This window comes from Centroberyx gerrardi, chromosome 18 (assembly GCF_048128805.1).
Source record: "Centroberyx gerrardi isolate f3 chromosome 18, fCenGer3.hap1.cur.20231027, whole genome shotgun sequence".
Lineage (NCBI taxonomy): Eukaryota > Metazoa > Chordata > Actinopteri > Beryciformes > Berycidae > Centroberyx > Centroberyx gerrardi.
The window spans coordinates 15,372,007-15,385,718 of NC_136014.1; the positions used below are offsets into that span (position 1 = coordinate 15,372,007).

Here is a 13,712-nt window from a genome sequence, read left to right on the forward strand (position 1 = left end):
ATAAATACCTTCTCTTCTCTTTTCTTTTCTTTTCTTTTCTTTTCTTTTCTTTTCTTTTCTTTTCTTTTCTTCTCTTCTCTTCTCTTCTCTTCTCTCCATGTGTCTCTGGCACCACCTAGTGGTTGGTCAGTTAAAATTTCAGACTTGTTACGTAATGTCCAAAAATCTACAGTAGATAACAAATAACTGCATTGTGTTTTAGCGTGGATCGATGCTTCTACACATTAACTCACTACATCTACACATCTGCCAGTAAAATGGATAATTCTTTTATATATTTTTAGGATATTTATTTTAGGTATTAATTTACCTTGTATCTATCCATGGCCATGGGGAGGTTCTCAGGTATAAGTACTGAATACATGTAACTGCATGTGTCATGTCTATGAAACTTTAAATAGGGCAGCCAAGGGGGACATTTTGTGGTAGCCACAGCATGTGACTGTTTGCTATATTCCCTCATACAAATGTCACCGGTCTCTACAAATTACCACAACAATATCCATTTCATTTATTTGACTTAACATGCTGCTGAAGGATGCAGATGATCGATTTCCAAAGAGCTGCACCAGCTAGAAACAGTCTAATTTGTGTGAGATGAAAATGGAAAAATTTGCACCTTAGAGAGACGTTTTGGTTCTAAAAGGTATAAATGACATGAATGTATATATGCCTACCGTCTATGATACATCTATGATACATAAGGCAATACAAGGTAAAACTAATTAGGTAATTAGGTAGAACTAATGTGTAGCTTTTCACCAGGTGTAAAGGTCAGTTGTTTTTTTTTCTTCATCTTTTTGTTTGTTTTTTTGTATATTAGAGTATTAGAATATCTTATTTCTACATTGGAGGTTCATAGCAATTATAAAATGATGGTGGAGTGGAGTAAAGCTACATTTCACACCTGTGGTCTAAACACACACACACACACACACACACACACATACACACACACACACACACACACACACACACACAAACACACACAAACACTTGTGCACACAGTCGTGAATTGCTGCTGCGTTGTGAACCTGCCTCGCTCTCAAACCACAGGTTTCAGGTTGAGTAGGCAAGAGGTTGATTTTTCAACCAGACTCTTTTGTCTCATGGAACCAATTAGAATTTTTGCAGCTGTCAGCTTGTGGGTGTCTGCATGGGTGTAGATTTGTGGGGAGACAGCGGGACATGTCCCCCTCAATATCAGAAGGATGAATTGTCCCCACTGCTTATTTCTCCTTCAAACACATATACTGTAGTTTCACTCACTCCGTGTTTTTAGAAGCAGAGTTGCGTTTTACGCAAATGTGACTGGCTTTGGTCACAAGTAAATGGAGCCCTTCCCCTAGTTTTAATACATGCCTTTAAATGCATTTTGACAACAATCTGCTATTTTTCATATTTTAATTCGTGTTTGCACTTCTGATCAGAGGTTCAGTTTAGTAACATTTTACTGTATCTCACATTGACCAATAATTCTGTGAACAAAAAATCATGTACATTTGTATCTTTTGTATCAATCTTGCTGATGACGTGAGGGAAAACAGAGTCGCATTTAGGCTACTGCTGTGCCCATAGTATGTTAGCGTGAGTTTCCACCTATAGCCCTGCCCCGAGTTTCTCAGTCTGTTTCTGGAGTCTGGCTACTCTTTAACATTTTGCTTTACTAGATACTAACTGAGGAGTAGCAGTAGTAGTAGTGGTAGTAGTAGTAGTAGTAGTAGTAGTAGTAGTAGTAGTAGTAGTAGAGGTAGTACTTACTTACTTATTAATCCCACTCTGGGAAATTTCTGTATCACATACATCACAAGCAAAGCAAGACACAGTACCAAACACAAGCCAAACAGTACATACATGCACAACCATCCATGTCTGTACTAAGCAGACAGGTCAGGCACAAATCCATCATGATCACTCCACAATTTCATCGCACTGGGATCAACTCACCTTTTGAATTTCTCTGTAGGCATTTTTGGAAGAATAAACCTATTACTGAAAGGGTTTCTGTGTTAAATCATTACAGTATAAATTGGGTGATCTGTTTTGTCCAGGACACTCTTAAATTTAGACATTGCTCTCCTATTGTGCAGTATATTTAATGATTCAAGATTACATCCAATAGTTGTCAAAAGCATCAAAAGCATCTTGTTACAGACCGTAGTTTCTTAAGGAAATGCAGCTTAGCTCGTGCTTCCTTATGAATCTTGCTGAGTTGTACACTGAGCATCATTTCACCCTGTGTGACAAATAGTTCAAGGCCTTTCAGTTCAACCTTTTTGTGGAAGTTAACCACTAGCTCTTTTGTTTTCTTTACATTATGGATAAGATGCTTATTCTCACAAAGGTTTCAATTACTCCCCTGTGTGTAGACTCATCGCCTCCTCAAATACAACTAACAAGTGCCGTGTCTGTTTATATGTTTACTGTAAGAGAGACAGGAAAGACCAAATATTTGGTATATGTTTGGTGATAATTTCAGTCTAATTAGGCTACAATTCCCTTTTTCATAATTACAGTAACAAAATGTAATAAAGTCTGACCAAGCTAATTCTGTTGTCACTAATACGTCTATTATTTACCTCATTAACCTCATATTTGAGAGAAGGAAAAGGAATTTCTTATAGAGAAAATCTGGCGCCAAGTCCCTGTGTCTATAGTTTCTGTTCAACAAGTCGTGCTTTGTGCAATAAATATAGGAATAACGAAGCTGTAATTTCGAGGGACTATTAGATGTTTTTAACATGGCTATATGGCTTGACTATATACATATAAACTTGTGACATAGACTGTAATCAGACATTTTGTAACTTTAATTACTTTGATGACATTACTAACACTGAAAATTGATTACAGCTTCAAGAAAAAGAAATTACTGATGCAATTCAAACCATGTCCTTTAAAACCACATGAATCTGCAAGAGGAGCTCAAACCCACATTGCATCTGCACAATGCACAAATACACACAAACACACACACACGCACACACACACACACACACACACACACTGACAGCAGAGGTATGATGATATGGTGTTTCCTTTTTCATAGAACCCCTTCCTGCTTCCACCCATAACACCATCAGTTACCCCCACCCCCAAAACCCCCCACCCCTCCACCCTTCCCCCCCTCTCTCCATCTCCTGTGTTGACCACAGTGTGTTTGCATGCTAGCTGCAGCTTATAGGCTTTGGTCTTTATTTTGTCATGGAAACAGTCCTGCCCCCAAGTTTTACCCCACCCACACTATATGTGTGTATAAGGGTACATGGGCGCACGCACACACACACACATACGCGCACACACACGCACACACACACACACACACACACACACACGATTGGCAGCATAATAAAAGTCAGGGGAGAAGACAGATTGACAGAAAGAGCGAGACAGAGACTGACAGAGAGACACTCAGACACACAGACAGACAAAAAGACAGTTACGATGACGATGATGATGAAGAACCCAGTCATTCTGGTGGTCTGCACCCTGCTTTTCTCAACCCTGGCTGTCTTGGCATCTCAGAGTAAGTTTACCGCCTTGTCTCCCCGGTCAGTGTAATGTCATGATGTGAAATGTCTAGAACCGGCCAACCCTGGCTGCTGTGTTTCACAACCAGGCCTGGTGAATATTACATATTGGCAATAAAACTTGATGCTATAGAATACGTGCACTGTATTGTGGGGAAATTTTGCGCAGCTTTCAATTTTAATTGTTAGCTGTGGTAAACTGATTTGTTTAAAAATAGGTAAACAGCAATGAAACTGTTTTACGCCGTTTGTTTCGCTGTTCTTACTGTTCTTACTTAACGCTGAAGCAAAATGTTGATTCATACCATAATCAAATCAAACCACAGCAAGCCTCAGTAGTCACTGAATATGGGCCTAAAGCTTATACACGATACTGCTTTGTAAATGTAGTATAAAAGTAGTAGTATAAACTAGAGAAGTATATGAAGAGAAGTATATGAAGTGTAAAGACAGAAAGGGGAAAAGACCAAAATAATCATCTCTATGTGTGTTCATGCTGTTTCTCTGTCCGTTTCCCAGGCAGCTTTGCTCCAGATGAATGCTGTTTCAGATTTGCCCCCGGACGCCTGCCTAAGAACAACGTGCTGAGCTACCACCACACACACAGTCAGTGTGCCATGAACGGCGTACTGTGAGTGTTGCATCTGCTGTTATTGACCTTTAACCTTACAAACTTTGCTACTCCTGCACAAGTGTAGGAGTTATCATGCAGTTATCATAACCAGGCTTAGGCCACATTTTAATTTATCTGCCATTATAGACATACTATACAGTTCAAATGAAGTTTCAGAATCAGCTGATAGAATGTGTGAATATGTGCATGTCGTAGACGAAGTTGTTGTTTTTTCTGAGTTTTGAATCACCTTAGAGGGAAATGGCAAGATTTCAGAAAGAGTTGAAACAGTTACATTGATAGAACAACTTTGCAGTGATACAAAATCATCAATCCATAGTAATTGGTTTACTGAAATATTTAAGATAACTCGGCAATAAAAAAAATTATCGAGTGTGAAAATCTACAAAAAAAAAAAAATCTACTAAAGGTATAATGACATGGTTCATCACATCTGACACTAAAACAACACTGAGGCATGATGCTGCAATTGTAAAATACCCGAGTTGAGCCTGGTTGGCTGACTGAGTCGCTACTGGCTGAATTATTGACTGATTGATTGTCTGGTTGGTTTGCTGACTGTAATGCAAGGCAAAATGCGACAACAACAACAACAACAACAACAACAACAACAACAACAACAATCTCTCTCTTTCTCTCTCTGTTCTAGCTTTCAGATGAAGACTGGTGTTAAGATCTGTGCTGACCCGACTCAGCGCTGGGTCCAGAACATCATCAAGACTGTGAATTCCAGACCAAAGGCCCAAACTGCTAAAGCGGAGGGTTCTGGGTCCCACTGAGTACCTGTAGCCCCAGCAAGCAATCTGATTGGTCCAATAGGTGTTGTAACCGCGCTTTATGGGAGTGAAGCACACCGAGTCGATAAGTTAGTGGTAACCCATGAGCAAGATAACCATCTTCATAGCTTTCTCCATTTTTAAAAATCATTTTTCTATCCTTAGAATTAGTTTAAAACTGCAAAATAATTCCTCAGATAAGCTCTTGTTCCACTGTATGTTCTTATTGTTATAATTTTCATGTCTGTTTTAATGTGATGTCTCATATGTATGATGTATTGAATGTAAAGTATACAGTGCTATAGGCTTTTTTTTTCCTTTCTTTTCATTTGCTGATATTGTTTTCTATACAATAAAATATTTTATAGACAAAAATATTTCTTTTCAGGTGGTTTTGATTTCCTACACACTTTGGTTAAATGTGGTTCTTCAAAATCAAGTTCCACGTACTGTCGCCCTCGTTAGACAAGACTGAGAACATCAACTCTGGCCTACAATCAGTTAAACATCAGAGTCTATGTGGTTTCTCTCTGATAAAGCCATGAGAGACTGAGGTCTACACCACAAAGGCTTGATAGTCAGGCACAAACAATCTCATTTAACTCTTTATTATATAGCGCTGATCTTTTCATGTCTAACTAGAGAGACATTATACTGAATAGGATTTTTCCTGTGACATGCAGTATGTTCTTGTGATTCTGTGTAAATGCAGCCATAGTCTCTCCACTTTAACTGCAGTTGAGTTAACCTCAGATCAGTTTGCAGTTTGCAGTCTACAGCACCTCAGTGACCAGCAGATGTTGCTCTCGTCTTGTCTCACACCGACTGAGGTCTTCTTCTCATGCAGCGCTGTGGTTCCCACAGTCGGGCCTTGATGGTTCCAAGGGGTCCGCTGCAAAATGAGGAATGGTTTCATTTCACTTTTATTCCCACTGTTGAGAAGTTAGCTTAATGAGATAATATATAAAGATGGTTGTTTTGATCAGAGGTTTCACTCCCCCAACTGCTGTTACCACCTGACCTACAGTACAGACAGTTATTGAATTCTCTACCAAGTCATATGTAACAACTAAAGCCCTCTCAGATGAGGTTCTTTGGGATGCAGACTTATTAAATGGGGGTCTAACATGGATCTGTTTGGGGTTTGTTTGATCTAAAAGCCATGGGACCAACATTCAAGACAGCAGATATCGTTCAATTTGAATTGTTCTTTCTTTCTGTTTCCTTGACTTTTCAATATAAACCATTCTGAAAAGGGATTATTGTCCCAGCAATAGTCCTGGGAACCATGAGCGACATCAGCATAGTGATGTCATTGCCCAATCCTTCTTTTAATGGTCCCAGACCCAGATTTTGACTTTTATGTCCCGCCTCCAAGGTACATTATGTTGTCTGTCTGTGTATAGACACGCTCTTGTGAACACAATAACAGTAATATATATTTATGATAGAAACTGCATATTTACACCACAGGTTCCCCCTATAAAATAGATCATCTGATTACATTTTGGAGCACCTTACTGCATAAATTTGCATATTAATGAGGAAAAACAGGCAGGACATTAGGCAAAGTTCCAAGTGTCTCTTGTTTGCAATTATAATGATGTTTTTCAAAACATCAAGCACATTAGTCACTACACATCAGTAAGGCTAACCAGATGACAAATAATTCAAATAGAAGAATAAAAAATATTAATATCTTACTGTAGTCAAGCTTTTGTCATTGTGTAATTTTAATGAGTTTAGTAGAAATATTGATTCACGAGACAAAGAGGGGAATCTGGGAGATGCCCTATTAAATTTGCACATATATGCAAAATTCGGAGTGACCTACCTGTACCCAGAAAGAAACAGGGATAGAGGAATGTAAAATAGATCAGAGAAATACAGCAGAGTTATTGCAGTCAAAGTCTTGAAGTATTTCCCCTACATTCACATAGAAATCATGTTAATTGGCTTTTTGGCTGGTAGGAAAAGGACTGCTACTTCCTGCATATGTAGAGATGGTGTTAATCATATCTGTGTAGGTGTGATTTTCCAGCCTGTCCGCCAAGATATATTCTCCACCGTTCCAGATAGAGTGATGGGACCATAAAATGGGGGACCACAAAATGAATCAGTGACCTTGGACTGGAGGAGCTTGAATATCGGCCCTCTGGCAGCCTGGTTTGACTCTGTACTCTTAGCATGTTGCTGCTGCTATCTCCCAATAATAAAATTAGCATCTGATTCATAAAAGCTGGATGAAAACACAATCTACCGTGCTGGACTTCTGTGGGAAAAGTACAGGGGATTATGAGAAACTACAGAGAGAGAGGAGGCAGAGAAATAAAGAGAAAGAGCATAAAAACATGAAAGGCAGCCGGAGTCACCCTGCAGTCTGCAGATGAGAGGCGAGAGAAAAGGAGAGAGCAAATACAGTGTGAACGGTACAGTCGCCGTGGTAATGATCCTGTCCGGGGCGAGGCACACAATGGGATGCCATCAGGAGTGCACACACACACACACACACACACACACACACACACATACACATACGGACATGTCCACGGAGTCAGATATAAATAACCGGTGTGTGTGATGTCAGCTTTTCCTGACAGATGGGATCAAAATAAATTAAAAGCCTGCAGAGAAAGAGAGAGAGGGGTGTGTGTGTGTGTGTGTGTGTGTGTGGGGGGGGGGGGGGGGGGGGGGGGCAGCAACTGTAAGAGATTGAGGGAGAGAGATATAGAGAGGGAGAGAGAGAGAGATAGAGAGAGAGAGAGAGAGAGAGAGGGAGAGAGAGAGGGAGGATAGAGAAAGAGTAACAGAGACAACAGGAGAGAAGAGGTTTACACAAACGAAAGCGCAGAATCCTTTTATTAGCTACAAAGTGTGACAGCGTGTGTCAAGACCAACACCTGTCACACACACACACACACACACACACACACAAACACACACACACACACACACACACAAACACACACACACGCAACCTCTGTATCAACTTTTTAGGACAAGAGAGAAATTGGTTGATTTTCCCATTGATGTCCATGTATTTTCGATATTTTATGATGCATTATCAATAGTTTGGCTTTGTACCAGGTACATGTAGCATGAAACAAGCTAGCTGGCAATTACAGTAACAACAAACAAACAAACAAACAAATAACAGACTCTAAAGTAGAGACAATATAAGTTAGATAGATGAAGCGAGCCAGAGCAACACTTAAATCTCAGCTCACTCATTGAATATTGCTCGCAGACATTCAGACACACACACACACATACACACACACACACACACAGAGGAGATATCAGTATTAGGAGGTTATTATAATGCTCACCATTAAGAGCAGAGTGGGAAATTAAACAATCAGCCGCCAGTCAAAAGGCGGTAAATTACCAGCAGCCATTATGGTCTAATGGAGGTCAATTTCCGGACCTCTGGTGAAAATGTTCCTCCATAGAGAAATCAAATGTCTTCTTACGTTGGCTGCTATATACGTTTGTCATGTTGTCATGGTAATGAGCACTGTATTAGACTCATTTGGCTGGACAAACCAGTGGTGGTTGAGTTGAATATGTCAAATTTCTCTGTGTCCTGCATTGCCAAATATGCAGCAAGGCTCCTTTCCTTAACAAAATATAGATTTTTTGGCAGCCATCTTGTGCATATGAAATATTAAAGGAGATTATGGGTAATTGAAACTGTGAATTGAACTGAAATTGAGAGGGGGGGAGAGAGAGAGAGAGAGTGAGAAAGAGAGAGGGAGGGAGAGGGAGGAGGACCAAAAACCTAGAGATCAATATCTCCAGTATAATTACCTACAGCTTCCTGGGTTGCTAGGCGACCAAACGGAGACAGAGGAGAGAGAGAGAGAGAGAGAGAGAGAGAGAGAGAGAGAGACAGAGAGAGACCATTTCAGGGTGAAGAATGTACTGATTTGCATTCTGTTTTTTTTGTCATTTATGTTTAAATGGAGCTCATGCCAATAAAGCGCATGGGGGGAGAGAGAGAGAGGGGGAGGAGAAGTAAGAGAAAGGGAGAGAGGGAGAGAGGGAGGCGGGGCAGAGCAAATGAAAGTCAGAGACAGAGAGGGGGAGACAGAAAGATATACTGTATGTGATCTTTGGGGGATTGGGTTGGATGAATAATTACTGAGTTATTGACACTGGCTGTCTCGTCATCTCTCTCCCTCTCTCTTTTTCCTCTCTCTCTCTTTATCTCTTTTTCCCCCTTCTCATCCTCTCTCACGCTCCGTCTCCATCGGCCCTCTCCTTGACCTCTCCACGCCCGTTTTCTTGTTCTTTCTTTCATTCCTCTTCCACTCTGTCCCGGCTCTCGTCCTCTCTCTTTTTTTTTTTTATGATTTATTTATGGGTTTTTCAGGTTTACAAATCAAACAGCATATCACAAACAAAACACAGGTACCTCTCTCCTCTCTCTTAACACTTTTTGTCTCTCTCACTCTCTTTCTCTCTCTCTCTCTCTCTCTCTCGCTCTCTCTCTCTCACTCCTGTCTCCTTCCCTCAAGCCTGTCATTGGTCTTCCTTTACTTAATGTTGTTTCTCTCCATCTTTTCAGCCCTCTTTCTCTCCCACGTCCCTCCTCTGGTCTTTCTTTCTTTCTTTCTTTCTTTCTTTCTTTCTTTCTTTCTTTCTTTCTTTCCTCTCTTTCTTACTTCTCTCTCTTTCTATCGTTTTTTAGTGTTTGTCTCTCTCTCTCAGTCTCTCTCTCTCTGTATGTTTCTCTGTTTCTGTTTTTCAATTAGATAACTTTATTCGTCATTTTTCAAAAACCAACAAACAACCGTTTATATATTCAAACCATATTGAGATGACTAATGATTTGGCTTGAAAACATGTACTGTTCAATATACATAATCATGAATATCTATAATAGCGGGAAACAGTTATTAACTTGTCTTTCTTATGCCATCCTCTCTCTCTCTCTTCCTCCTTCACTCTCCCTCTCTCTCTCCCCCATGTATACTCCAGTTTTCTTCTGAATAAATCCATAATTCATAAACGTCAAGATATAGCAAACAAATTCAAAGCACTCTCTATATATTCTCTAATTTGAATGTGAATCGAATGCATTCAGTTTACTCATTATATTCACATTCAATGCCTTGAATATAACCACTGAATTCAGTAGATTTAATACATTTCTCCATTCAGATTTGTTGAATGCGCTCCCACTGAACTGTAACACTAGATTGGTGCACTGTTCCTTTAAATGGAAGGAGCCTGGGAAGGTGGGGAGTGGAGGGACAGAGAGAAAGAGAGAGGGAGAGAGAGAGAGAGAGAGAGAGAGAGAGAGAGAGAGAGAAGGAAATAGAGAGAGAAAGAGAGAGAGACAGGGAGAGAGAGAAAGGGAGACTAAGAAATATACTGAGGAGGAGAGAGAGAGAAAGAGAGGAGAGAGAAAAACACTAGACACACACACGCGCGCGCACATACACACACACACACACACAGTAGTAGAAAAGGGGGCTGTTGTGCGGTTTCTCTTCTCTGCCTTGGAGAGCGGTGTGTGGGTTGAGCGTGATTTGACTCACATAAAAGAAAGAAAGAAAGAAAGAAAGAAAGAAAGAAAAAGAAAGGAAAAAAGAGGAAAAGGTGACTTCTGAGGATATTGCTGAAAAGAATTGGACATCCTTCAAGAATTTTCTGGACTGAAGATATTTGAAGAATTTTACTTTCATTGATTCAGTATTCTTCAAAAGCATATTGTTGATTCAACATCCTGATAGGAAAACAAATGGAAGATTGAAGATTGCTTCATATTATTATTGAACTCAGACTGAAGAGGATATAACTGAGGATAAGTCAACAATCTTGAAGAAAGAAATCTCGTCTGTTACTACGGACTGTTGCTGGCTTGGACTTTAATAACTGTGAGGAGACTTTCAAAGGAATTCCAGCGCACTTCAGAGAAAACACTGAAGAGAAAGCGTTGCTCATCAGGGAAGACCGAATGCTACTTGAATAGTGCTGAATGTTTTTAGATAGCACAATACATTTGGATAGGACTGAAGGTTTTTAGAGCAGACTCTGGGAAAATATTATATATGTTATTCTGCAGGAATAGTGTTGAATATTTCTGATTATTCTCTGGGAATATTTTTGTTTTTACCATATTCTGGGGATTTGCTTTTGAACATTTCAAACTATCCCCTCTGTAGATTCTATTGATTCATTTTTGACTACTTTAAGGGAAATTATTGTTACGTTGTTGACGTTATTGTTTATCTATCTGCTAGTATTTGAGTGATAATTGAATATGAGATAAGTGGTGACATTTGAACTTACTGTTGAGAGATAGCATTGAATACTTTTAGTTAAATCTTTGAGGAGACAAAAATTTTTTTAATAAGATTCTTTTTTTGCCTACTACTGAATCATTTTTAAGCTTTTCTTGAAGACCAGGGAGAGAGAGCGATAGAAAGAGAGAAAGCATTTCTTACTTTCTGTTGCAGATATTATCAAATAATCTCAGCTTACCTGCTTATAATACAACTCTTTTTCAAGGATATTTCAACATATTAAGGCGTAGAGAAGAGAAGAGAAGAGAAGAGAGATGGCAGAGAAAGAGGGGGGACCACAGCAGGGGCGTATTAAGGCCGGGGACAATTTGGGGGGCAAAACTGTGATGGGGGGCCATTCGGTAGGCGGAGGAGTGGTGGTGGAGGTCAGGGAGAAGAAGGGACCTCTACGGGCTGCAATACCCACAATGCCTTTCCCTCTGGCTGTCATCTGCCTGTTTCTAAACACCTTCATACCTGGACTCGGTGAGTTGGGAATCACACTCTCTGTTTCTCTTTCTCTCTCTCTGTGATTCTTCCTGAATTCCTTTTTTCTGGTTTTTCAAGGTGGTTGGAAAATGAGTGACTGACTGTCTATCTCCATTCATTGACTTGCAATATCTTTTATGACTGAATTGGTGTTTTCATTTTTGCTTTCTTTCTCTCATTCTATCACAAAGCTCTCTCTCTCTTAATCTCTCTCTGTCTTTCTATCTCAAAAAATTTCACATCTCATCATAAGCGAATGGAAAATGAAACAGTTCCTCAGCTATAGAAAAATGCCATTGATTTCTGCATTGTTTTTTTCCTGACAAGATATTACTGTGTAGAAATGTTTAGAATAAGTGTGCAAAAAGTGAGAACTTCTCACTCTCTAACTGCACACTGAAGCCCCTGCAGGGCGCGGTCATGTTGTTTACCTTGTACAGACTTAGCAGCGGGTTGCATAATTTATTGAAAACAGCAAAACAACTTAAGTGCTGAGTCGATTCATGAATCAACCATTGATTGCTTGTTTGCTGCGCGTTTAGCTTCACTGTACTTTCTTTTCTTACTGCTTTATTGTTGTTGCTATGACTTACTTGGGGCTGCCAGCTGCAGCTTGATAGCCACAACTTAGCTCACCGCGACCAAGTGATAATACAGCCACAGCAAACGTCCAAAACATTATTGAAAAGCCAATTTAAAAGATGGAATTTAGATTTAGGCGGTTCCGATGGTAGAACCAAGATGAAAGAAAGGAAGAAAGAAAGACAGAAAGAAACACAAACAAACAAATAAAGGAACAAGCAGACGATATTGTGACTGTAAAAGCTACATGGAAAACATCACACCTCCTGACTTGTGCTGGGAAGATCTTACCATGTGGTTTGTTCTCTCTCTCTCTCTCTCTCTCTCTCTCTCTCTCTCTCTCTCTCTCTCAATGTAGGGAATCAAACGTTCTAATTTTGAGGTACTAGAACTTTAACACTGAACATGAAAAACACATTAAAACACATTAAGAGATGTGTTCTCATGTATTTTAGCACATACAAGACGCATTAACAGGGACAGTTGGAAAATGACGCGGCCTCTTCAAGAGCGTCATTGTAATGTCAAGATGAGCTCTCACTAACAGGTACAGGCACAGAAAGCTGCTCTTTTCTCCCTCTCAAACTGCCAATCTGCCTGTATTCCTGACTGTGTACGTGTGTGTGTGTGTGTGTGTGTGAGAGAGAGAGAGAGAGAGAGAGAGAGAGTGAGACCCCATTTACACCTGGTGTTAACATATTTGGGAGTCAGCCAAGTGTAAATGCAAATCCGCACTGTGTGTTCGCATAGAAACATCATCACCGAGGACAGAAACATCATCACCGAGGACAGAAACATCATCACCGAGGACAGAAACATCATCACCACAGGTAGAAAATGTCATCACCGCAGGTAGAAACCTCATCACAGCGGGTAGACACGTCATCACTGTGTGTAGTAACGAAGTAACGGCAGTGATGTCATCGCCGCGGGTAGAAACGCCATCACTGTGTTTAGAAACATCATCACCGCGGGTAGAAATGTCATCACCGCCGCCTTTAGCACTCTGCCGGGATAAATTGGATAAACTGCCAGGAACAATTAGCGCCGTTTCTCCTTTTGTTGACTTACACTCTCCTTTTATGACTGAATTGGTGTTTTCATTTTTTGCTGTCTTTCTCTCCTTCTATCACAAAGCTCGCTCTCTCTCTCTTAATCTTCCTCTGTCTTTCTGTCTCAATAAATTTCATATCACATCATAAGCGAATGGAAAATGAAACAGTTCCTCAGCTATAGAAAAATGGCTGTCACTTCTGCATAGATTTCTTTTGTCTGCAGCAAAGTAAATCCAGGTTGTACAGTAACTTCACCTCTGACCTTACACCTGACATGTTTAATTATTGTTGCCACCTTCCCACCCAATCTCCAGGTTTTGCATTTGTGCGTGTGAAAAATGAGATTCGGTCAC

The 13,712-nt window shown here is 40.1% G+C and overlaps 2 protein-coding genes across 2 annotated transcripts in view; both read left to right on the forward strand.

Annotated features, from left to right (window-relative positions):
- The first annotated feature begins 3,371 nt into the window (after nucleotides 1-3,371).
- On the forward strand, nucleotides 3,372-5,317 carry LOC139919225 (C-C motif chemokine 4-like). Its single transcript, XM_071908931.2, has 3 exons — nucleotides 3,372-3,526; nucleotides 4,050-4,161; nucleotides 4,814-5,317. Exons 1-3 carry the CDS (start codon nucleotides 3,445-3,447, stop codon nucleotides 4,941-4,943), a joined length of 324 nt encoding a protein of 107 aa, XP_071765032.1. The 5' UTR covers nucleotides 3,372-3,444; the 3' UTR covers nucleotides 4,944-5,317.
- Nucleotides 5,318-11,508: 6,191 nt separating this feature from the next.
- Nucleotides 11,509-13,712, forward strand: part of stum (stum, mechanosensory transduction mediator homolog) — a 13,816-nt gene continuing 11,612 nt past the window's right edge. Inside the window, exon 1 of the mRNA XM_071909046.2 lies at nucleotides 11,509-11,719. Within this exon, the coding sequence (XP_071765147.1) occupies nucleotides 11,509-11,719 (211 nt within the window). The remainder of the gene's footprint in view (nucleotides 11,720-13,712) is intronic.

Coding starts and splice junctions, on each gene's coding strand:
- LOC139919225 (XM_071908931.2), top strand. CDS start 3,445: ATGACGATGATGATGAAGAACCCAGTCATTCTGGTGGTCTGCACCCTG. Junction 3,527..4,049: donor GGCTGTCTTGGCATCTCAGA/GTAAGTTTACCG, acceptor TCCGTTTCCCAG/GCAGCTTTGCTCCAGATGAA. Junction 4,162..4,813: donor TGTGCCATGAACGGCGTACT/GTGAGTGTTGCA, acceptor TCTCTGTTCTAG/CTTTCAGATGAAGACTGGTG.